The 26636-nt window shown below is 29.5% G+C and overlaps 3 protein-coding genes across 9 annotated transcripts in view; 1 reads left to right on the top strand and 2 right to left on the bottom strand.

Annotated features, from left to right (window-relative positions):
- LOC124430963 (serine/threonine-protein kinase tricornered) overlaps window positions 1-18341 on the bottom strand; it is a 107361-nt gene extending 89020 nt beyond the window's left edge. Inside the window, exons 1-2 of the mRNA XM_046978284.1 lie at window positions 17398-18341; window positions 6005-6138 (exon numbers count right to left, since the gene is read on the bottom strand). Coding sequence (XP_046834240.1) covers window positions 6005-6138; window positions 17398-17399 — 136 coding nt within the window. The 5' untranslated portion in view covers window positions 17400-18341. The remainder of the gene's footprint in view (window positions 1-6004; window positions 6139-17397) is intronic.
- A 3722-nt stretch (window positions 18342-22063) lies between these two features.
- LOC124424019 lies at window positions 22064-25646 on the bottom strand. 7 transcript variants are annotated; one of them, XM_046962480.1, is made up of 6 exons: window positions 25220-25646; window positions 24461-24615; window positions 24113-24353; window positions 22976-23994; window positions 22583-22884; window positions 22064-22470 (listed from the first exon to the last, which is right to left on the bottom strand). In XM_046962480.1, the coding sequence occupies exons 1-6, from the start codon at window positions 25281-25283 to the stop codon at window positions 22401-22403; spliced, it is 1851 nt and encodes a 616-aa protein (XP_046818436.1). In that variant the 5' UTR covers window positions 25284-25646; the 3' UTR covers window positions 22064-22400. The 7 variants fall into 7 exon arrangements, with proteins under 7 accessions (XP_046818436.1, XP_046818427.1, XP_046818462.1 ...); XM_046962471.1 differs by having other exon boundaries at window positions 22064-22473; window positions 25220-25645; XM_046962506.1 differs by having other exon boundaries at window positions 22064-22473; window positions 22976-23961; window positions 25220-25645.
- Window positions 25647-26590: 944 nt separating this feature from the next.
- LOC124424058 overlaps window positions 26591-26636 on the top strand; it is a gene marked incomplete at its 3' end in the record, with an annotated part of 1706 nt that continues 1660 nt past the window's right edge. The window contains exon 1 of the mRNA XM_046962561.1: window positions 26591-26636. This exon is cut by the window's right edge and continues 403 nt beyond it.

The following is a 26636-nucleotide window of genomic DNA, read 5'->3' as shown; positions in this document are numbered from 1 at the left end:
TATATACATATATAAATACATATATATATATATATATAAAATGCATATATGTACACAAATAGAAGATTGAAATATTACAGATTTTCGGTGGCATGCAAACAACCATTTATTAATCCACCTTTCTAACTATTTTTCAAAAGAATAAAGAAAAATAGAAAAAAAAAAAGACATGAAAAAATAAAGAAACGACTATACACATATATAGTCGTAGTATAATAGCAATGAACGTTTCCGCGATCTAGGAAAATCATTAGAATGGTTAGACGAGTACGTTGAAGCCGGATTTCCACTCTGATAACGTTAACGCGCTCGCTCGTCCTACCAAAGAAACAATGACCGGCATAACAAAACCGAGTAGCATCAACACTATATATATTATAGCAATTTTCCTGAAACATGGCGCGGATCAGTCGGATAAGCTTCGTTAAATCTCACCTAAACATCATCTAAACATCAGCTTTGATCCATTATTATTAACTATTTCATTACTTGTTAACACCTATAGTTTGAAGTCTATTGTCATTCGATTTATATTGCTTTAAATAAATCATAACCAATTATAAAAGCTCGATAATTGAGAAGTTTAATGGAAGAAATGGCAGTTCTATGAATATGACATTTAATGATTAATAAATGTTTTAATTCTTTTCACTCTTTATCGATTTCAATAACTTTCTTTTATTTTTTCTTGCATATAAATAAAATATCTATAATTCGTGATATTTGATATTTTTTTTATTATAATAATTTAATTAAATTTGAAAAAAAAAAATTAAAAAGAAAAAGGAAAAGAAAACAAATAATTTAAAAAGGAACAAAGAATTTATACAAAGGCAAATATTTGGATTATTTATAGTACACCAAACAGTATAATAAACCGTGAACCTTGTCTTACGTTATTAATAAACACAGATAAGAAAAAACGGCTTCACTGTAAGAACATCTTATAAACAATTTAAAGAACAAAGAATCTATACAAAGGCAACTATCTGTATTATCTAGAGTATACCAAACATTATAATAAACCGTGAATCTCGCCTAATGTTATTAATAAATCCACACAAGTGATTTGATGTGACGTTAAAAAAAAAAAAAAAAAAAAAAAAAAAAAAAAAAAAAAAAAAAAAAAAAAAAAATAAATAAATAATAAGACAAAAAAATGAAAAAAATAATAAAAATTAAAAAAAAAATTGAAATCTCGTCGAATCGTTTGTTCTCATTTTAAAGGTGAAATAAGACAATTTAAAAAACTTTCTATTTCGTTCGTTTCCTTCGAACGAACAATACCTCCATGTTGGATAATATCCAACGGAGTCAATCTCAAGAGGAGAAGGGTAAGAGAGGGTGGAATGTGTGTAAGGGAAAGGAAGGGTGAAGGTGGTGAGAGTGAGAGAGAGAGAGAGAGAGAGAGAATCGTCAAGAGCGGAAGAAGAAAAGTATGAAAACTTTCTTGACAGGACTCTTCCACTTCCGGCGGATACATTAGAGAGCATTGTGTTTAAATTACTTTACACTTACGTGCTTCTTAGAATTTAATATATTTTTCTCGTTTAAAAAACAAGTTGTTTAGATATCTCTTTGAAAATGTAATATTAGAAATGAACAATGGTTGTTCATCGAAATGAACTATAACGTTAGCATGCTTAACTTTATTCATAACTCTTAACTTTATCATATTAATTTGTGAATGTTAATAATGATAAATATTAAACGTATTACGTAAGCGTTTTAAATCATGCGAATATTTGCACATGTACAGATACTTTATATATATATATATATATATATATATATATATATATATATATATATATCACACTTATCCTTATTTCACTTATCTATAAAAGAAATTAATATGTAATATAAGAGAGAGAGAGAGAAAAAAAAGAGAAAGAAAAAAGTATTTCTTAACAATTTCAATTATCTAAAGGAATAATCTAATCGAATATCTAATATACTTGAATCGAATTATGTACATAAGAGAAACGAAGTAAAACGAGTACGTTTCAATTAAAAACTATACAATCCTAATCTCTTTCTTCTTCTTCTTCTTCTTGATCGTATGAAACGATCGATGAACTATTTAAACTAAATACTACGTACATATATATATATATATGTGTGTGTGTGTGTGTGTGTGTGTGTGTGTGTGTGTAGTCCTTTTCCTGTCACTTCCTCGGAGAAAGCAGAAAGGAACTTTTACGGAAAGATTAACTTCGACCTGGATTCGAATCGCTTCCTATGTAAATAACCGATACAGTTGAAAATACAGAAACGTTGTTATTGCCTTCTCTTTTGTTTTTCCGCTTTGTGATCTGACACTTCTTCATCATCATATCTAAAGATGGCACTTGTTAGATAGTCTCGGGTCAAGGAAACAAAAAAAAAGAAAAAAAATACTACCTCTTTTTCATTTATTTATCTTAATTTAATTAAATTTATTTTTTAATTAAGTATTATGTAAAATAAATGATTAAGATTTATAAATATTTTAATCATAATATTTATAATAAAATATCACTGATATTATAAATGAACGTAGCATAAATAATTAAATCTTAAAATTGCATCTTATAAATACTGATTGTCAATTTAAAATACTGATCGAATTTATATATTTACAAATATTCTAATTAAAATATTAACTGTTTCCTTTTTTTTTTATTTTTATTTTTATTTTTAACCGGTGTAATACTGACCATTTATTTGAAAAATCGTTTAAAATACCTTTTAAAATACTAACCCAAAAAATAACAGTCCTACTTGTTTCTTTTGTCCTTTCTTTCTTTCTTTCTTTTTTCTTTTACTTTTTTTTTTTTTTTTTTTTTTTTTTTTTTTTTTAGTTCGCATAGTCTTCACTATATGCAAGGTATAAAAGGTATGAGCGAAGCGAAAAATGTACGTAGTATGTACGTTATGTAGGTATTAAGTTCTAATCGTCATTAGACGTGACTAGAATCGACCAGACGAAACACTGTTATGAATGATAATTACAAACCCGAGATGAATTAACGTTGATTGCATGGGTTTTAGACGCTATATGATATTCCACATTTGAAAACGAATAGAAATTATCTAATGTTGAATATCTTCGTTTCTAATTCTATTACGAATGAAACGTAAGTCGCGTTTTGTAATGTATACATGTAGTAATATTTTAATACAGACACAATAAGATCGTAAATTTTAATGATATATCTAATGGATAACAAAAGATTGAAAGTAGGAAGAAATATCTAGGTACATGACGCGTATTACTTTTCAAGGATGTGCGTTATAACGTTTTAACAAGCCGATAGATATCAACGATCGCGAATCGTTTCCTCTATCTTATAAAGTTCTTTGTACGCCATATTTGTTAACTGGCACATCGTATAGAACAATAGAATCAAGGAAAATATAAACATAGGCAGGAGGCTCATCGAGCGTAGGTTCGCAAACTTGCTTCCGCGAGAAGCGACCGGTGAAAGTGTCACGTATCAAATCTCTTTCTAAGATTTTTATTCGATTCAATTGTAAAATTAGATGGATCATTATAATTAGCATAATATAGCGAGAGCGAGGAAATAAAGAGAGAGAGAGAGAGAGAGAGAGAAAAGAAAATAAATAAATAAATAAATGCAAAAAGTACATTAAAAAAAAAAAAAAAGAAAAAAAAACGAGAAAAAAAAAGAAAATTGAAGGACTTTTAGCCTTATAAAGCAACTTTGACGTATCGAATGTATCGAATGTTTCCTGTGTTCCACGTTAGGTTTACCTCAAATACTATGTTTAAACGTAAATGGCGATTCACGGAACACAACGCATGTCCTAGAAACTTCCTTTTCTAAACCTATTAATCGAAGCTTCGTTGTATAAGTTATATTTAATGGTTTTAACTGTTATTTTCTGATGAAAATATTAAAGGAACGTCTATGGAATAATTTTTATAATAACATTTTGTAACATATCTTGAAATTTAAATAATGTATACTTTGGCCAATAAGTAATGTCAAAATTTTCAACATTTATATACGTATATATATATACACACACACATTATATATAAATAAAACAATACTAGTATAATATAACAGATGTGTAATATATATTCTATTAAAAATAAAATTTAAAAAGAAATGTTGGCGTTGTTTATTTAGATATAAAGTATTGAAAATTAAAACAACATTAGTATGAAAGAACAGTAGTCTAATGTTGTTTAGTAAAAATAAAATTAAAATCAAAAAATATTAGTATTGTTTATTTAGATATATAATGGAACATTGAGAATTATAAAATAGTAATACGTTATTATTGACTGAAAATAAAATAAAAAAAGAAAAGAAAAAAAAAGAACTAGTATTGTTCAATTTAATCACAAAATATTGAAAATAAAAATAATACGAGTGTAGTACAACGTAACGGTAAATACAATACATTGTCTGATGAGAATAAAATTTAACAGAAACATTAGTGTGTCATTTATTTCATTACATTTTCTATAAATTTCGACGTCTAAATATTATTGTCCAATTCAATATCAATTAATATAAATTAGCACTAATGATTATTTATACGAACTAATCGAACAAAAAATTTGTCAAAACGATATTCTAGACGTTTCCAATAAACTATTTTACCTAGCATAATTTATGTAGCACGAAAAATATATACTTATATATGAGAAATTTAAAGTTTACGAGATGTCTTTTAATTTTCTTTTAAAATTCGAGTAAATTAAAAGTTTTTAATGTAATTTAAAGTCTTTGTTAGACCGATCGTTGGACTTCATAAATTTTGTAAAATCTGTAAAAATAAAAGAAAAAAAAGGAAGAAAGAAAAAAAAAACAGAGAAAAACGTGACAGTGGTTTTTCATGGAAAAAGCAACGTAGATGCTTTAAAAGAGAAGAGAGAATAAAATATATAAGATAAGATACTTATATTTACTCATAGCTCGTTACCTTCCGCGATCATAATCTAACGCGGAACGCGTGCCATGGGAAGGATCGTTAAAAAGTGTTATGCTATTCTGTCTCCACTTTCCAGAATATTTCTCTTTATTCCCAACCTTTCTCTCTCTCTCTCTCTCTCTCTCTCTCTCTCTCTCTCTCTCTCTCTCTCTCTCTCTCTCTCTCTCTCTCTCTCTTCCCTTTTGTTTTAACAACTCATTATAGTGAAAACAAAAAAAATAGATAATAAATAAATAAATAAATAAATAAATAAATAAATAAATAAATAAATAAATAAATAAATAAATAAATAAATAAATAAACCTATTTAAAGTGAATCGCATAAATACATCAATCATCCAAAAGTTCTTCTAGACGATTTTAAAGATCAATTATTTTTTTTTCAAGACTCCTCGGATTAATTATTTCCTTTTTTTTTCTCCTTAGAATTATGAAACAATAAAAACTAAAAAGGCCTCGATATAAGAATTATTGATTTTTAAAATCATCCAGAAACTTCTTTTCCTACCACTAATATTCCTTTGAATAAACTCTTCTTTTGCCGACTGAACAATATGCTCCGGCATTCGTAAAAACGTTTAAATTAATTTTTAATATAGTTCGAAAAAAAGGACAGAATAAAAAAAAAAAAAAATTAAAATACGCATTACTTCAATTTCAACAAATTTAAAACGAATCCGTCCAAATATTTCTTTTATAAATTCTTCTTTTGTCGACCGAATAAAATGTTTAATATTAAAAAAGAAAAAAAAAAGAACACGCATAAATTGATTCGTATATAATCTGAAAAAGAAAAGAAAAGAAAAGAAGAAAAAAAAAAAAAGATTATTTAATTTCAACCAATTATTTTTATTATTCACTTATTTCTATCCTTAATTGTCACAGAGAATTCTTTGATTTAAATTAACTGGAGGGAACAAAAAAACTGATCTCAAAGTAAAAGAGAAAGAAAGAGAGAGAGAGAGAGAGAGAGAGAGAGAGAGAGAGAAAGAGAGGAAAAAGGGAGAGACAGACATTATTTCTCTATTTTCTAGTGTTCTCTCAAGGTACATACCTTCTTGGCCGGGATTATTAGTGTTCAAGTTGGGATGAGAAGTCAGCGAAGACGGTGTGTCATCCTCAGCGACGCCCATCGTTGTTGCTGCTGTTTGCTGATGATGCGTTTCCACCTCCGTCGCCTCTTCGCACCTATAGGAAATTAACGTCAGAATTAATTCATTCAATTATGACGAAAAATAAACGAAATTATTTACCAATCAATTGTATTTCATAAGTAATTATGAATCATCCCAATTAAGAAACTCAAATTGGAGTAGAATTACTCAACAACTTTCGCTTCTAAAGTTAAAAGCAACTTTCAAAAGTTAGAGATTTCTTTTAACTTAATTTAATGTATTAGATTTATTAAAAATATTATATAAAATATAATATTATATATATAATATACTTAATTTTTAACTTAATATTTAATATTTAAAAATTAATTTACGTTTTATTAATTGTTTCTCCCTCCTTCCCCCACCCCTCCTCCTATAATCTATAATTTTTTAATATAAATTATCTTTTAATTAAAAACAATTGAATTGCTCCCAATCTAACATTTAATTTATTATATTATTACATAATATATAATATCATATATAAAAGTAATAAATATATAATATATACTCAACGAAATTTACTTGTTATATTCCATACAATATAGATAATAATACTAATGATATTTACATATTACGTAAAATATTTTATATCTTATATTAAAATTAAAAATCATGTTGGAAGAATAGTCTTTTAAATAATCTAATTATAAATGGCATGAAGCTACGAAGCAATAAGAATTAAACCAATATATATATATATAATTGTAACATATACTTAATGAAAATATATGAAAAATATGAGTCGAACAAGAGGAAAGAATATCATACTGTATAAAATTTCGAAACATCAAAGGGCCGACACACCGTAAACGCATAACGGAATTCGTCTGACACCGGTGCTGCTATTTTACCTCTGGATTTCTCTGTGGATCCAGGGACTGAATCTCCTATCCGGCCGGTTGAACGTTCACGCACATACATACATACATACATACATACATAGATATACACACACACACATAAATACCTACATACATACATATATATACATACATACATACATACATACATACTCGCGTATCGTCGCGATAATTACGCATTCGTACGCTTACGCGTGGGCGTTTGTACTTCGTACTTCGAAGAAAAAAAAAGGAAGAGAAGAAAGGAAGGGACGGTGGAGAAGGAAGAGAAGGGGAAGGAGGAGGAGGAGGTGACGGAGGAGGTGGAGTTAGAGGTAGATGAAGAGGTAGTGGAGGAGGGGAAAGTGGAAGATAGAGGAAGAAGAGGAGGAGGAGATGAAGAAGAAGGATAGAAAATGAACAAGAGTGCTTGCTGCACTCGGCGAAATAGAGAAGAAAAAGACGAAGAAGGAGAAGGAGAAGAAGAAGAAGCAAAAGGAGAAGAAGAAGAAGAAGGAGAAGAAGAAGAAGAAGACGAGTACTCCGAGTCGGTAACGGTATGTTGACCTCTCTCTGGATATGCCGGCTCTTTGCTATACATACGATACATCCCGTGTAAACGAAATGCTATGCCTCGTGTCTCATACAGTTTTTCGACTACATATTCAATTTCTTTTTTTGCAAATCAAATTCTAAACCTTCGCTAATTGCAAACTCGACCTTTCTCTCGATTATTAGATGAATCAGTGTGTAAGGGCTAATTACAAGATTTCTCGATACGGGTTTTGCGATACGAATTCAATTTGTTTATTTTTTTTTCTTTCTTTCTTTTTCTTTTTTTTGCAAATTAAATTCAATCTTTCATGAATCGACTTCATCCACTTTGCAAATCAAATTTTGTTCACAAATTTCTTCTTACAGATTATCATCTTTCATATTTTTGAGATAAAAGATAACGAAAGAGTATTTTTTTAAAAATTGCAATCGCTCAGAATTAAAATTTCAAACTACTAGCTTAAGAAAATTAACGATCTAAAGAAAATCTACATGAGTTTATACTTTCTTCCAATTTCAAATTATACATTTACAGGAAATTTCTGTAAATTATTTCCCGTAATTTGTAAGAATTTCAAGCAAGTTAAATGACAATATAACTGATGTCTGCCCAGAGACTACATATTTAGTAAATAATTAAATTGCTCTGATTTTACTTTACTATAGAGCAAAAAAATGTAATGCTTATTACATGAATATGTATATTATATTACGACCAGCTGCTTCAAAAGAGCTATTATAGATAAAGTTATGTATATGTGTACATTATTATCTACATACAGTCTCTGTGCTATAATCATACATACATTATAAATTCCATATGTAATGATTTGATAATTATTATTATATAAGTATTTCATGTATATCATTTTATTACATATAATAAAATTTCGAATTTTCTTAACAATAAATTTTTTATTCGATTTTCTTTTTATTACGAGAGCTTAATAAAAAAAAAAACGTCGTAGAAAAATTTGATTCGCAAAATGGTGAATTTAATTTGAAAAAATTTGATTTTGCAAAAGTTGACTGGAATGCAAAAACACCTATAAAATCTAATTGTTCAAATAAGAACAAAATGATTAAATAAAATGAACGATCTCAATTATAATTCTTCCTTTATTTCAATATTTACGTAATTACGGATGTATTATTCTGGAAATTTTCTCTTTTAGATGTCGTAAAGCCGTAATATCGTTTATACAAAAAGCCCGCGCATAAATACACGCTCTAATTCGAACACGAATTAACTGTAGAATATTTGATTGCAAATTTTGATTTAATTGTTAATTGTAAAATAGATACTTCGTGTATAAAGCCGTATTTGTATAAAGCCATGTTTTGAAACGTATCACACAAAAGAAGACTTATAGTTGATCAATGGTTTCACACACACATATACACACACACACACACACACACACACACACACACACACACACACACACACATGTATGTATATATTTTCTTTTTCAAATAAATAATTATATATCCATTTTAAATTAGGATAATTGAGTATCACCGAAATAATATAAGACATCTGAAGTATCAATCTTTTTTCTGTTTTTTCAAACGATACTTTGTGTATTTATTCCTGCTTCATTTTTTATATTCCAAATTAACTTTTATCTTATCATAGAAAAGTATTATTTCACGTGCAAATTTTAACATGTTAACGAAAAATGTTATATCCATTTTTATAAAATTATTATTTAATAGTAAAAACGTTTATAAATTTTGCGTAAGCACTGATATCAAAAAGAAATAAAATATAATTGACAGACATTATTGTCAGTACAAGTGATTGATAAATTAATCCTGGTTGTGCAACTGTAGGACACCCAGACCAGCATTAAGCTCAATTACAACAATTTGCCTATTGCATGATTCATGAATTTTTTTTATAATGACATTATTGGAAATGCCTTTTCAAACCTACTAATTATTATTTCGGAGACTTCAAAGAATATACAAATTTCTTTTGGAGTCAAAATTATTCATTCTGTATAAATGGCAGCTGTTCGAAGTGCCTGTGGTGCATCAAGTATACAATTAGAAATTATTTTGAGGTATGCACAATTAGGGTTAATAAAACTAGATGGATCCAAAAGTTCCTAGACGATTTTTAAAGATCAATCGAGACTTCGCAAGTTTAATGTTTTATTCCGAATTGTAAAAGCACAAGACTAGAAATTATTTTACCATCTAAAAGAAAAAAATAAAAAGAAATTAGTCTAAAGTAAAATCGAGAAAGACAGAGAGAAAGAAAGAAAGAGAGAGAGAGAGAGAGAGAGAGAGAGAGAGAGAGAGAGAGAGAAGGGGAGGGAAGAAGGGAGAGTAATCGATTTTTTAATAATCATCTTAAAACTTTTGAGCCATCCTGTAACTAACCTTATTGTCATAAAATAATTAATTAAATATTTTCTTAATACGCAAAATCGATTCGATAAGTTTCAATACTTCGTTCGTTTGAATTTCGCGCCCATAGACGCCTTTATGGCGTTATGGCGGCAAATTCGAATCATTGTAAACATTGTACACACGATCATACAACAATTCTTAAATGTTCGCATTCCTTTACAAACGTCATTTCATAAAAATATTAAACTGAAGTAAATGCAATTGGTATTAATTATGAAAAGTGGTACACACCCGTATAAAATTTTTGCTCTTTTTCATATTTTTTGTTAGCATTCTTTCATTTTCATTTTATTTGTCTTGATATTTTTAGAACTGTTTGAGAGAGAGAGAGTCAGAGTGAGAGAGAGAAAGAAAGAAAGAAAAAGAGAGAGAGAGAGAGAGAGAGAGAGAGAGAGAGAGAATGAAATAGATAGCTCACGAAGCAGCATAATAAAAAGAATTAAAAATAACACAACTCGCAAACTAATTTCTCCTTCATCATCGTTTATTAGACGATATCTAATAAACATGTGCTGCGTTAATATGTGATACTTCCAGTCACGCCTGATCGTTAATAATACCAATAGACAAATTAAATTTACGTCGTGTATAAACAGCGGAAGATTTAATGCTCGCGCAAAATTCCAATCGAACGGGGTCACGAATTTGAAAGGAAGAAAAAAGAAAATAAACAATAATAAAAAATAAAAGAAAAGAAAAGAAAAGAAAAATTAGTAAGATAGAGGCGAAGAAAGATATAGAGATTCGAAGAGTTCGAAGGACTTGCTTTCTTTTTCTTTCCTCCATTTTTTTTTTTTGTTCAGAAAATTCGTAAAACTCGTGACTCAATCTTTTAACCTTGCTCGTGTATTTCGTACGTTAAATATAGCCAATGGAAGAACAATAAAAATGCATCTTACGAATCTCCGTCGGACGCGCTTCTCGCTCGGTTATTTTCGTTTCCACGTGCGGGAGAAGTAAAACACAAAAGCAAAGCTACGTATTCCAGAAACATCGCGTTTCGATTTATCAACGTCGACATCGTATCGACGTGCGAGCAAAAATAAGCTCCTCCCGGGAGGGCACGAAAGAGAGGAGAGAGAGAGAGAGAGAGAGAGAGAGAGAGAGAGAGAGAGAGAGAGAGAGAGAGGAAAGATACGACGCACGAAAATAATGAAAGTCCGGAGTTACGTGCGATTCTTATCCTCCCCTTTTTATATATATTTCTCATACCCTAAAAAAAGATCTATCGTCATAAAGAACGCATACATACTCTCATAACGGTCTAATGATACTAAAAAAAAAAAAAAAAAAAAAAAAAAAAAAAAAAAAAAAAAAAAAAAAAATTGGGGAGGAAAAATAATTTTGTACATTTCTCTCTAATTTTCAATCCTTTCCTTTCAAACAGAATTTTTTTCATAGAACGATTTGAATTGTTTCATTACGACAAAAGGAAAAAAAGAAAAAATATCGGTTATTAACTTTTTGATCGAATATTGAGAGAAAGTAGCCAGTTCTTATTCTTTCTCTTTTTATACTATAAAAAGTGATTCATAAATGAGTGCCGATACTACAAAAGATAAATAAATCTATACACTGATATAAGTTAAAAATGTCATATCGATATATGTCCTATGTATCTTAGTTTTCGAGTTATAGATGATTAAATAAAAAAAAATATATATATATATTTATTTATATAAATATAATATATTTTATATTCTTTATATATATATATATATATATATATATATATATATATATATATATATATATATATATATATATATATATATATATATATATATATATAATTATATACCTTACTCTAATTAAAAAAAAAAGATATTCTATCGTAAAGAACACATTCTATATACCTTCATGATAGCTTAATCTATACATATAAAAAGAAAAAAAAAAAAGAAAGAAAAAAAAAAATTCCCTTAATTTTCTTTCCTGTCCAATTATTTTCCCTTTCACCGAAAGTTTTATCGAAAGTGGTTAACCAGTAACCCATTCTTATCCTCCTTTTTCTTTTTATACATGTAATCCTTATCCCACCTTAAAAACAGACATTTCCCTCATAAAGAATACACGCACACACGGACGTACATATACAGGATGTAAAAATACGGGCGCATTTCACATTATCATCGGGATATAACAAAGGCCATTATAAATATATCAAAAGGAAAAGGGAAAAAAAAAACAGAATTAAAAAAAAAAACACCATCTCTATGTCACATTATTCGCAACAATCAAATGGGATACGAGTAATGTAACTAAACATTGATTTTATAAATTATGATTCATGCAATTTTTAATCTCAAACTATTGTTAATATAATTTTATCCTATCGTGAATAAGTATGCTCGATTTTTTATTTGATATTTTAAATGAAATTCCAAGAAAACGACGTTTACTTTTTCTTCGTTAATTGGTTAATTATCATTACGGTTCCTTTCTCTTTTTTCAAGGTCCGAAAATGTCCGTTCTTTTTTTTTTTTTTTTTTTTTTTTCATCTACACTCGAGCTGGTCTGATACTACTTATAGAAAAGAAAAAATATCACGTGAATTTTCATCGAACAAAGAAATTGTTTCCTTATAAATAAAAAAAAATATATCTTTAGATACAAAATATCTGAGATGATATCGTGCTAATAGTACTTAAAAAAAAGGATAAATAAATAAATAAATAAATAAATAAATAGAAAACGAAAGGAAATAAAAAAAAAAAAAAATTATACTTTGCAAATTTTGTTTACTTTTCAAATATTCTTCGAAATATAAAATCGTATGACTTTACGCGTGTTGATTTTTACGCAATGCTAGTTAAGATATATGATAAAATGTATAAAGATATTTTGTAAATTCTCTTTTGATCGGAATTATATTCCATGAAAGAATTTCCATCGATAGATAAAATCGTTTCCTTATAAATAAATATCTTTGTATACAATCGGGGAGATATTTTAGTCCCCGAATGGTATTTAAAAGATATTTTGTAAATTCTCTTTTGCTTATCGATCGGAATTACTTTCCATGAAAAATTTCCATCCTGAGATAAAATCGTTTCCTTATAAATAAATATCTTTAGATATATCGGAGTGTGAACTTTTTGGATTGTCGGATCTAGAGAAAGTAGCCCGGAAACGAGTACGTGTCTACGTAATACTATCGTTTTCTTTCCATTTAACTTAGAACCCGTCAGACTTTGAACGTTCATTCGTTCATTCGTTTATGCGTCGGTGTCCGGAAAGAATTGACAGAGCGTAGCTCCGTCACAAAACAGGCTCCCTCGGTTTACGGATTCGTTCGTATAGGTCATTTCTCTCTCGGCCAATGGCCGTTCGTCCACCTTTACCGTATAGTTTACAGAACACACGTATACATTTTGATCGTATCAATAAATTTCCCGAATCGGTGTCAAACGAATTGTAATGTTCACACGATTCGGTTTTTCACAGTATTCCTCCATTCTATCTCTCGCGATTCCCTTTATTTTTATTTTTCTATTGTTTGCTTCGAACGATTGAACATCGATCGAGCGCTAGGATCAATGCTACATCTATCGATAAAACAATCGAATCGTTTGAACGACGTCATTACGGTATATATGTTGTCGAAGAACGATTCTCTTTTTTTTTTCTTTTTTTTTTTTTTTTCTTTTTTTTTTCTTTTTATCGAATAGACGAATACGATTTCTACTGGCGAAATTGAATATCAAAAATCGCCGAATCATCAGAAATTGATTTTAACGTATATTATTGAGAATAGTGTCCTGCCAGCATGAACATATTATATACAACGTGTGCGCCGCTGTAGAGGACGGTAAAATAATCGATTAGGAAAAAGAAAATCGATTCGTTCGTCGTGTGAACGAACTCTTAGTTTCATTTTCCTGACTTGTTATCGAAAAAGAAAAAGAAAGAAAGAGAGAAAAATACATACGACAGTTAGAGAAAACACGTCGTCTCCGACATGAAATCGAAAATTATTTTCAAGATCTATATAACAACAATATCTACATTTTGTATTAGAATCGATAAAATATTTTTTAATTCTTCTATATGATCTTATAACTTTAAAATAATATACATGGTTATATATTTGTATATATAATCTTATTTCATTGATTCGTTGTTTATATCAACAAAATTGATTGTTAATTTATATCATAGAAAATTCATTATTTTTAAATATTAATTATGTTTAATATTAGTCACACAGGGATATAATTATAACTATACCAGTATACATATATACTGTACATATATACATATATACTATACATATATACACCATATATATATAATATAGTTCCAATAGTAAGCTTATAACTATATTACTTATATAATAGAATTATACATATAATATAGTAGTCTTTTTTTAATCGAAAAAAAAAAATATTATATTATAGAAATTTAAAAATTGTAAAAATAAAACTATTTTGTGATCTTATTTGGATCTTAATGAATTACCGCTTGATATTAATATCGATAATTAATACTATATAACTTTATAGTAAGTTACTAGTTAGTATAGTCATGCTATAGTATCGTTACAACTATACCACTTATTGTTTAATTATACATACGTATATATATATTTTCTTTTACATATAAAACAAAATTATACAGGAGCAAAGATTTAAAATTGTTATTAAAAATTAATACTTTCTGTAATTTCATTTGGATCTTGATAAAGATCTATAATGACAATAACAGCAATTACTATTATTATATTAACTTATATTAAATCAGCGTTTAATACAGTTATAATAGCATAGTTATACACAGATAACATATTTTTTTTTTTAAATACGATGAAAAATTCTAAATTGTAAAACGAAAATTTTCTAAACTGATTCTTATTTGTATTTTTATAAAAACTTAAGACGTTAATATAAAAAAATAGATATATATATTTATATATATAATTTATAGTTATTATATTATATTATACATACATATATATATCTTAGAAAAGATCGATCGATAAAATGAACGATTAAAAGGGCTTTCGAGTAATCATGATTAGTATATTATACTACCGATAGTCCTAATCTAATCTTCTTGACATTTTCAAATTAAGTTCCATAAATGAGAAGCATCAGGTACGTAACTAGTCGTTTCAAGGGGTTCATAATTTAACAAAAAAAAAAAAAAGAAGAAAGAATAAATAAATAAATAAATAAATAAATAAATAAAAACAACAAAATGAAAAAAAAATATAAGAAATAAGAAGTATGAAATAAGAGAGGGGAAAGGTATATTGAGATAGTTCTATCATATTCGGCGACAAGTAGAAAAGAGTATTAAATTAAAAATCACGAAGGAGAGACGGTCTGTTTCTCGTAAAAACTTCGCGTCCAAAGTGACAGGACCGGTTCTCTCTCGTGCACGTACCTGTCACGTACCCTCTTGTCTGTATATATATCTGTATATGTGTTATGTGCGTGTATGTGTGTCTCACGTATCCAAGTTGTATATATCGCTACACATATATATACATACGTACGTACTTAGTTACATATATGTATATATATATATATATATATATATATATGCACACGTACAAAGATAAACAGAGAAAGAGACGCACGCGCGAAAGGGGCGTACAAAGTGTACGACCTTAAAGTGTTATTCACAATAGAACTATTATATAGTATAAAGAAATATCTATCACTAATACTCGCTATATAATTTGGACAATAAATTAATTTTATTATATTTCTGTAACATATATATATATATATATATATATATATATATATATATGTACAAACCCATTTGAATTTGGCGCCAACTTAAAATGGACGTTTTTCATTAGGAACAATTATTATCTATGATCATTCGCAATGATTATACAACGGAGTACATAATATAATTCAACTTATCGCAATCAATAATTAAAAGTGATAAAAGATAAAAAAGAAAAGAAGAAAAAAACAAAAGAAAAAGAAAAAGAAAAGGAAAGAAGAGAAAAAAAAAGAAAAGAACAATTTGAAAGCGTAAGAGACGTATTAATTCCATTGGGCGTGTGAACTTTCATCGAAAAAATGTCATATTTAAAGTACCGAAAGGAAAAAAAAAGAAAAATAAAGAAGAAGAAGAAGAAGAAGAAACAAAAAGACAAAGTAAAAGGGGGGAGAAAAAGAAAAAAGAAATCAATACCTGATTTTTGATGTCTTTCGAACTGAAAAATAAAGATCCTTCGAAGGGTATAGAAAATAAAGTTATGAACGTTTGACTAAAGATCGAAGTTTTCGTCGTGACAGTCTTTTATGAAACAATCTTAGTAAATGTCAAAAAGTGTTCCTCTTCAAATTTCTTTCGATAACACGTGCATGATAATTACGACGGATGAGCAAGCTCTAACGATCTTAGCCGCACTGAATTGCTTTGTTCAATATCATCGTAAAATATATATATATATATATATATATATATATATATATATATATCAAGAAAGATATGGATTAGTGGATATCTAATAATTATCGCGGTTGTGTCAATAAAAGAAAAAAGAGAGAGAGAGAGAGAGAAACGTTGTAAACAATAAAAAAATTGTTTTGTAAAAACGCATAAGCCACTCATATACAACGATAACAATCAAAACAACGTATGGACTTAAAGATAGAGACATTGTATTTGTTGTGAACGATACTTAAAGCTGTCTTACATATACAGATACATAAACATATGCTATGTGCATATATATATACATATATATAATATATTGTATATAGTAATATGTGTGTATGTGTAAGTATGTACCTATATAGATCATATATATATATATATACATATACGTAGCAATATCATAAGAGAGTACTGTAGAGTATATATTTTATTTACACACACATACACACACAATATGCGCGCGCGTAAAGAAACATGTAAGAATATATGTAAGTATATGTATATTGACCATATATATTACACACACATAAATATATAAAGATACATGTACAATGACAATGACGACGACGACGACGTGTCAACCCCTATCTTCGTCTTTCTTGAACAGCCGCTTCAACTATTCGTTTCCTCCTTGTCGCACAACGATGGACTAGAAGAGGATAAAAGCTTGGAAGGACTAAAAACGTTTTGCAGAGCAACATTGGATGCAAACGTTCGCCTTAAAAACTAAACCCATTTCTTGTTTATCTCTTAATTTATTTTTTTCTTTATTTACTTAATTTTTTTTTCCTTTTTGTTTTTTTTTTTTTTTTTTTTTTTTTTATTTTCGTCCGTTTGATGCCTGCACGAAAATCGTCCTTGCTTTATCATCTCGTTCCCCCACCATATCGCGAACTGCCACACTCTCCTCTCTCCTCTCTCTCTCTCTCGTTCTTTCTCTTTCTCCATTTCCCTATCTCACTCACTCTCGTTCGAAGAGAGACGAGAGAAGAGACAGAAGTTATCCTTCCCTCCTTGCTCCTGTTCTGCTGACCAGTCGTCTCTATATACCAAAAGACGGTACTTACATTTTAATACGATGGCTCGACCGTGGACCGCATTCGTAGGCAGGAAACGTTCTGACGAACACGACGTATATATTTTAACGATCACACCGTCCTCCTCTTCCTCCTTCTCCTCCTCCTACTTCTCCTTTTTTTCTTTTCTTTCTCTTTTTTTTCTCCTTCACCGACCGTAGTAAATTGCTTCGATTCGCAACCTCCACCGTTCCTAAGACTCTCCTTGCTAGTGCTGCTGTTACTTTTGCTCTTGCTGTTGCTGTTGCTGCTGCTGCTGCTGCTGTTGACTTCGATGGCTCAAGTTTGATCGCGCTCACTCACTCTCACTCGCACGTTTCAATATGAGAGAGAGAGAGAGAGAGAGAGAGAGAGAGAAAGAGAGAGAAAGCAAGCGAGAGAGATAGAGAGAGAAAGAAAGGGAAAGAAAGAGAGACGGATATATAATATACTCGCGCGAGCGACCGACTGGCCAGGCCAGTTCTCAATGTCCGCTTTTCGCGGTTATGGGCTGTCTCTCTCTTTCTCCTTCTCTCTCTCTCTCTCTTTCTCTCTTTCTCTCTCTATCTCTCTCTCTCTCTCCCTTTTACTTGGTCGCTCGTTCCTGGCTTTTCTCTTCTCTTTCGCTCTAACTATCCGTATTCGTTCTATCTCGCTCGTTCGTATTCCGTCTCTCTCTCTCTCTCTCTATCGTCTCGCTTATTTTCTTTCTCTTTCTCTCCTTCTCTTACTTTATGTTTCTCTATCTCTCTATATTATATCCTCACCGGTGCTTAAGAATCGTGAATAATTCGTCGACGTTATATTAAAAAATCTCGTCACACGCATACGTCTGGCGGCAGAAGCGAGAAAACAATGTATTTCGCGTTAAGGAACCGTCGAAAACCGTGAAAACGAGAAGAAGGTATTGACAAATACGTCGGCGTCGCGGTACCGTCCACCGCTACCGAACGTTTCTCCGGTAAGTACCTGTGCTGCCACCAAACGGCGAATATCACTAAAGTAACTTGCGCTATTCGAAAGAACAGAAAGAGTGTAATATTATAACGGCTTTTCGTCCAGAGATATTTTCTCGCCCTCTAGCGGATAAATTTTTAATCAATGCTGCTAGACTACGAGTTTTACCTTTTCCACTCTCATAAGTTCCTGATTTTATATTATTTTTAAGATCGTTTCGACCACGATCCTTTCAAGGGACCAACGTGTTTTCATTAAATATTGTATGAAAAATAAATAAACCTGGCTAATAACGATATCGGCATAGTTATTCGAAGGAAAGATCGATTTATATAAATCGAAGAAAATAAATACTTTTATCGAATAATATGAACAGTTACGTTGAATTCCATATTGTAATATATAAAATTATATATATATATATATATATATATATATATTCTCGCGGATATCAGCATCGATATTTTTTTTAAATTTCTAATGAATCTAATCTCTAACTTTCCTTCTATGTATTCGTTGTGCTCTCGTTCTCGATTATTATAAAATAAATATTTATTCGTTTGCGATTCGAGTTTATAAGAAATTATAAACAAATTTTCATCATCCGATGTTTGTATTTAATATCGAATTTCAATAATAAAATTGTGTTATAAAATGAAATTACCTTATTATCCATAATTTTTATATATGAAAACCTTCATTTGTCAGCGACGACCTCGTAATAATGGCGCTTGGTAAAAACCGCCAAAAGGATAATAGTGGAACGAAGAAGACAACGCTGATTGGTTCTTTGTTTTGGGCTTCTTACTACGTTAATTAAAAGAAGTAATATTTTTATAATATAAAAAGGAAAATTACAAAAAAGAAAGTCTTATCGTTTAATAAAATTTTGATAACACAAAATTAATTACTTTGTTAATAATTAAAATTATTTCAGAAATTTATCTAACGATCTCTTAAATCTCTTTCAAGTTTTAAAAATATTTAATTTGGCTATTTACTAAATTTGCCGATATAAAAATATTATAAATTATTTCAAATATTATTCTTTTATAATTAAATCTTTTGTTTTAATTTTGCTAATTATTTTAAATAATAAATCTATTACTTTATTTAATAATTTCGGAAATATTTATATTTATATATAAAATTTGATAATTTGTAAATATGAATACGTGGCGGTAAGTTTAAAACAATATTTTAATATTATGCAGAATCAAGTTCAGTATGAAAAAGATCAAAGGAAATAATTAATACCAGTCTTTTTATCATCATTGTTATTATTTCATTTGATATTGTACATTTTGCTATAAGTTTAGATATCGTTATTCAATAAAATAACCTCTTATAATCGAAATGGAAGGAAATAAAAATATATACATACATATACATATATATATATATATATATATATATATATATATATAATATATATAGTAAAGTGTGTTGCGAGTTAAAACTACTACAGCTAAAATATAGATAATTGAAATTTTCTTGTTCAACAGAAATATTGCTCTTTATATTAATACTGATAAATTTTCATAAACGGATTTATACCGCTTGTGTGATGACATTAATATCTAATTAATTAATCATAATATTGTTAATATCTAATACATATCGTTATTAATATCTAAACACTTAATATATAATTGTACAACGATTCTTATATTTTAGAACGATAAAATTTGACACATTATGTACAAAAACAGATTGTATATTGCAGAATTTGGATCCGTTCTTCGTTTTTTTTTTTTTTTTAATTTTTTTAAATTTGTTTGTTGGAAATAATAGCTTCTTTTGTAGAAGATACATGAAGTTTTTAAAATCGGTTATCTCAACGTCGGATTATGTGCTAAAAATAAAAAATTTTCTCTAAATCATTATTTGGTGCTTCATATATTCTAAATCACCAATGTGCGTAAATGAGTTCTTCTTGCTCTCTCGCAGCCTTTTTGTAGTATATATAAAGATGCCCGAAAAATAATGATAAAACAACTTACTGGAATTATCGTATGAAATATAGTCGTTTAGACTTAAAAATTTTTTTTCTTTCTTATATATTAATCGATTGACAAAATCAGTCTATATACATCCTTGTGGAAAGTAATATAACCGGAGTGTACGCTAAAAACTTTGAATAAACTTTTCATATGGTACCTAATTTGGAATTCGGGAATTCGAGCCACTTTTTGTTTCCTTTTCATTTCTTTACTTTTCTTTTTTTTCTTTTTCTTTTTCTTTTTTTTTTTTTCTTTTAAATCTTTTTAGTCGTACGACATAGCACATTCATTTTGAAAGTACTAATGACGATAAAGCAAAAATATCAATTATTTTTTTTTAAGTTCCTATTATGATCTACAATATTATATCACAGGAGTACGAAGAAGATACTTTTAAGTAATACTATGGTTGAACACAGTATATGTCATATCAATTTTGTGCTGAACTTCAAAGTAGTCATGGCACTCTGTTCATGAAAATGATATGAGAAGTAAGAAAGATAAACATTTTAGTGAATAAATGAAAAAAAGGGTTGTATATAACATGCAATTTATATACTGCCATTTACAACATGGTAAATGTGTGTGCCTGTGTGTGTATGTGTGTAATTTTTTTTTTTTTATCCAACTTCTACCTAATATACTACCCAATTGTTATTGTGATATCATGTTTAAAAAAGTATTGTATTTACTACTGAAAGAAGATATTTAGTTGCCCGTATCTAAAGGATAACGAGAGTTAAAGTTCCTGCACATAGGATACAGTACAGCCTAGATAATATGTCTATTTTTGTTAAACACATGCGATCAATGTTCGTAACAATACTGCTTCCCATGTGATGTATTTTTTTTTTCTTCTTTTTTCTCTCTTTTTTTTTTTTTTTTTTTTTTTTACGTTAAGATGAACCGTATTTTATGCAAAGAATCATATAACAACGATGTCTAACAATGACACTGAAATTTGATACTTCTTTTCTTTCTTTCTCTTTTTCTTTCTTTCTCAGACAACCTAAATCTAAATTTAAAAATATCTTATGAATCAATTGTTACGGTTTTGAAAACTTATAGAAATCTATTATCTAAAAATCTATAAATTATCAAAAGTTTAGGAAATATACGTTCAAAATTGTCCAGATTTTTTGGAAACTCTGTTTGATTTATATATATATATATATATATGGATATAATATATATATATTAGTTTTATAGAGTTTTCATACTTATAGCTATAAATAATAAATTCATTTTTCATTTTATTATTAAATTAGTTAATAAGACAAATTCAAATATAATAGTAAACTAAAACATATAAAAAAATATTATGTGATGTTTGGACTGCTGATATTTATGCACGTACATAAAATGAAAGGAAAGAGGAAAAGAAAAGAAAAAAAAAAAAAATATCAAAAGAAAAAGAACATATAATATATATGCATGAAAAATATGCATATATACCTTAAAAATTGTGTAAAATATGCGAGCACATACAAAATAATGAAGTCCTGACCACTCGCTTTTTCATAAATCATGGAAATTATCATATTCATATATAAAAAATACTTGTTATTGATGAAATTATTATCATGACAAAAAATTATTATTATTCCTTATTAAAATATGCATTTGCATAAATATTTGCAGTTCAGTAACGTGCACATATGGTAACTTTCTCAAATAGTATCCATAATAAACGATAGAGTTATAAAAAGCCATTTTTGTACATTCTGTATCACCCATTTATTTCTGCTTTCTAATCAAATACCTGTAATTTAACAGAAACGACGTATATCTAACGAACTTCTTTAGTAAAAAATGTTATTCTTTGTATCCGAGTTCCAGCTATCAATACTGCCCAATGTTATGTGTAAAGCGAACCGAATTTTATTTACTCTGAAATGAGCATGTACGATCCTAATATTTATTACGCATTCGCGTACTTTGGTACTTACTCAACATATAGACATTATGTATTTTTTTTGTTTTCTTCTTTTCTTTTTTGTTTTGTTCTTTTTTTTGTGTTTTTTTTTTTTTCTTTTCTTTTTTTCTTTTTTACATTTAATTTTCATCCGAAGATTCTGTAGAGCTTTGTGGCATGGTATTAAACCAATTTTCTCGAACTCCAGTACTTCTAAAGGAAAAGTATTCGATATAAATCATACATTATCAATATAATGATCCATTTAATATAATTAAATGAGGATTGATTTAATTATTCGTTGACAAATGATTTTCATTACCTGGTGCGTTGACGAGTACTTGTCGGCAGTGTAAGAGAAGTCCTATAATACTGAGGTGTGGCACTTGATGCTGTGTCCTCTGGTCTCCTATGTAATGTCATGGTTTCATGCGGTGATGTAACCAACTCATCTTCGTTATCCAAATAATAACGAGATCCTGTTGCGCTTTTACAATTTTCACACTCACTACGATAATCATCCGCGTCATCGTGAAGAGTTGGAAGAGTTTGCATGCTACAAGTACAAGCTACCGATTCAAAACTTCCATCTTCATTAATCTCATTAGCAATGTTTAAAGGAGGCTATAAATAATTAGTATCATAATTAGAATTTAATAATAACTAACTTCATACGTGGTATAAGATTGTGAATAAGTTTATATTATTATTGTACCTTAAAATCACACGGTTTTCGCAAAACAACATTTCCTTGTTGTCTTTCAATTTGTGATATAGTCGTGGCAGACGTTAAAACGTCCTTGCAAAAGATATTAGAATCTTGTGGATGTTCTTGATCATTCGAAATAATCGGTGATGTTGTTTGCGGTAAATTCTGAGGAGATAAACTTCTCGGTGGAAGATGGAAAAGTTCTTCCGTTGAACGATCCCTCATAATATCTTTTATTCTCGTCGTAGTGTTATTCGTCAGCGTTCTTGGAATTGTACGATGAGCAGCGGATATATCGGAACTTGGTAAGCTCGCGGATATTGTAAATGCACCACTTTGTCGTGGAAATGTGGTGTGTTGTCGATAATTTTTTGAAATTGTAGAATGTGAACTTGCTAATTGTTGGGTATCATTACTTGCCGTGGCAATTTGATAAGTGAAATTTGTTATACCGGTTGAAACAGGTAAATTCTCATATGTATTCGTAGATGCCGAGTAATTTGTAGCGGTAGATGTACCAACATTAAGTGTCGTTGATTGTTCACTCTGATTAAGCTGATGACAGTTCGTATATGTGGTTAATGAACCGATCGCTACATTTGACGAAGATACTAATGGGACAGTGCTTGCGCCATTACTATTCGAAGGCATCGGTGAAGTCGAATTTAACGCATCTTGACTACTAGCTACAACTGCTATGTTTGAATGACTATTAGAATCTTGCAAATAGCCATTTGAAAAATTTAATGGTGACAACGTATGGGGAGCCATAGATAACAGCGCTTGTTCGGTTCTAGCAGCAGCTACAGCTTCTTCATAAGGTGGAGGTGCTTCTCCACGTGGGAAATAATTGTTCGCTGGTTTCCACAAAGGATATCCACCGCCGCAAGGCATGTCATCCATCGGAATGCCATGCTGTAATCCTCCTCTTTCTAAATATCCCATACTGCCCAGATTTCTTTGGTCCTCTACTAATTGCCTACTTTGTCTTCCTGCCACACACACTAACATGGGATACCCTGAATCTTTTATGCATAATATCATTGTAAATTATATAACTACTAGTATCATGGCATTTAAACCATTCTACAATTATAAATAATATTAAAAAGTTATATATCATATAATTATTCTGAAATCTACCTCTAATTTTTCGTTGACGTAGGCGATGTATCAGGAAAAATAAAAGACTTAAAGATAATATTGCCGTTACAAAACTGGCAACAGAACGTAATCCTATATCATAGTTAGCACTTCCTTCTATCAAGTTGGTACCGCTGCCATCAGATTTTTCATTAGCATCGTTTAAGCAAATAAATTCACAGCATGTTTCGCTTCTTCGCAAAGATTTACAATCTTCCTGAAAAGTTATATAAAAATATTTCTTTAAAACATTTTTAATATATCTGCACGTTCAAGCAAATCATTTGATAAATAATTACACATTATAACAAATGAAATGTTTCATTTCAATTAGTTAACAATAAGTACCTCCAGAAACTTGCAAATAACAGCTTTGCACCATTTTGGATTGCCGTTGTCACAAACACAAAATGTACAAGGTTCTGGACCGGGAAAGTAAAGGAAGCCACTTTCATAAGAACGTCCTTGTAAATCTTTGCAAGCAACTCCGTCTTCTGCGCGAACTGTAAATATTCAATGATTGTGATAGTTCGTATAAATAAATAAATATAAAATATATCCCTCGAGATACTCTATAGTTTATGAAAACAATTGTTTCTGAATATTATCACAAGAAAAGATTTTATTATTTACAATATATAACAAACGTGAGTATTCATTGTACGATTAAATAAAATCCAAATTGTAATGATAAAGGAATAAAGTATATAATGAATTTTCGAATTACCAATCACTTAGAAACATAGATATGGTGTACGTTATAAAACATACGCATGTACGTGAAAATTCAAATAAATGGAGCGTGTTATCTATATATCTGTTTAAGCGTTGGCCTAATTCAGACAGACGCATTCGAAAACGGCACGTTTCTCGACAGTTGATAAGCATCAAACCGATAGCACTTTGGATGGGTTAAAAAAAAAAAAAAAAAGAAAAAAAAAGAAAAAAAAAGAGGACAAGACTAGAGGAAAATACGATATTAACGAAAAATAATGAAAGGTATTAGATAATATGAGAGTGAGGAGGAGAAGAAAAAGAAGAAGAAAAAGAAAAGATTTACAAGATAAAAATAAAAGAATATGAGATATCTATACTTATGAAACTCACCGTTAAGATGTAAGGTGAATGTGAGGACAGCATAACCGAGAAAGTCAACGTTGTTGTATTTCATTCTGCGTTCGTTATCTCATCATAGTTCTCGCTCCGTGGTCTAGCGGCAAGCCTTTGTACGTTGTTCCGTATATCGTGTACACCATCAACGTTTCCTCGACGACATTTTTTGTCCTCTCTGAGAGTTACGGGACACCACTGATACGTACATCACGGTAGACAACTGCGAGGAGAGCCGCGTCCGCCCCGAAAGCCCGACATTACTCTACTTAACGCTCTCGCGTCTGTCTCGGCCTATTTCTGTATTTCCTTTTCGACGATGCATATACGTCTCCCTTTCTCCGAATGAGCACAGCGACACCCGAATTGATCGATTAACGAACGGAACAGCCAACCATCGGTGTCCGACCACTGACGTCTATGCTACCGCCATCTGTACGCTGCTTATAGTACTTTTCTACTTGTCCATCTTTCTCTCTCACGTATACGAATATGGACTCCTTATTCTTTCTCTCTCTCTCTCTTTCTCTCTCTCTCTCTCTCTTTCTCTCTCTCTCTCTCTCTTTCTCTCTCTTTTTCGCTTGTATTTTGTGATGAAAATAATGATGTCATTTTTATGTTGATGCTTTTTTCTTCTATTTTCTTTTTATTTCTTTTTTTCAACGTCTTAATTTTTTTATTTAAAATTCAGAATAACTATCATGAATTATGATTAAAAATCAAATCAACGATTCGGCGTCGAATCTTTTTTTTTCCCCTCTCTTTTCCATTTTCATCGTTTCCTTCGACATTTTATTCGTTTATTTAAAATTTGTAATAGGTAAGTATTTACGAATAGTCTTAGCGAATGATTAAAAATCGATGATAACGATGATAATTATCGATCGATTCAATCTTAATCAGTATCGAAACTTTCATTCAAACTCGTAGGCGGTTAACTCTATTTCAATGATTAATCGTTATTTAATTACGAGAACTTGTGTAATTAAATGGTTAAGTCTCTGTTTGCGAACTGACTAGCTGATTATAAATTTCGATCACGTTCGCGTTTATTTGTTCGGCTCAATAGAGAACGGTTCCCGAGCGGCTCGAGTTAAACAATAATTACGTTCCAGGATCGATTGTGCATGCATCGAAATATAAAGAAGATTGTATACTCTCAGAAAAAATGTTATGTAACCTCGTAACTAACTTCTCGATTTTAGAGAAATAAAGAAAAAAAAAAAAATGAAACAAAACAAAGAAATCCCAGAAATCACGAACTTCGCGTTCGTCGAAACGTCGTTCAACATTTTCGTACAAACACGATTCCTACAAACCGATTTCTAACACAAAATCAAATTATTCGGTCATAACAATTACATAATCCCAAATTTTTTCATTATCCCAAAAGAGTAACTTTAATTTTAAGTCT

Source organism: Vespa crabro, chromosome 1 (genome assembly GCF_910589235.1).
Source record: "Vespa crabro chromosome 1, iyVesCrab1.2, whole genome shotgun sequence".
NCBI classification, from domain to species: domain Eukaryota; kingdom Metazoa; phylum Arthropoda; class Insecta; order Hymenoptera; family Vespidae; genus Vespa; species Vespa crabro.
Note: the sequence above shows the minus strand (reverse complement) of the source record. Positions and strands in the feature narration are given on the sequence as shown.

What these genes read in the sequence shown, in the direction of transcription:
- LOC124424019 (XM_046962471.1), bottom strand. Translation starts at nt 25,283, where the DNA reads ATGAAATACAACAACGTTGACTTTCTCGGTTATGCTGTCCTCACATTC. An exon ending in GAAAACCGTGTGATTTTAAG is followed by an intron (nt 22,885 to 22,975) that starts GTACAATAATAA and finishes AATTATTTATAG; the next exon opens with CCTCCTTTAAACATTGCTAA. An exon ending in AGTACTCGTCAACGCACCAG is followed by an intron (nt 22,474 to 22,582) that starts GTAATGAAAATC and finishes CTTTTCCTTTAG; the next exon opens with AAGTACTGGAGTTCGAGAAA.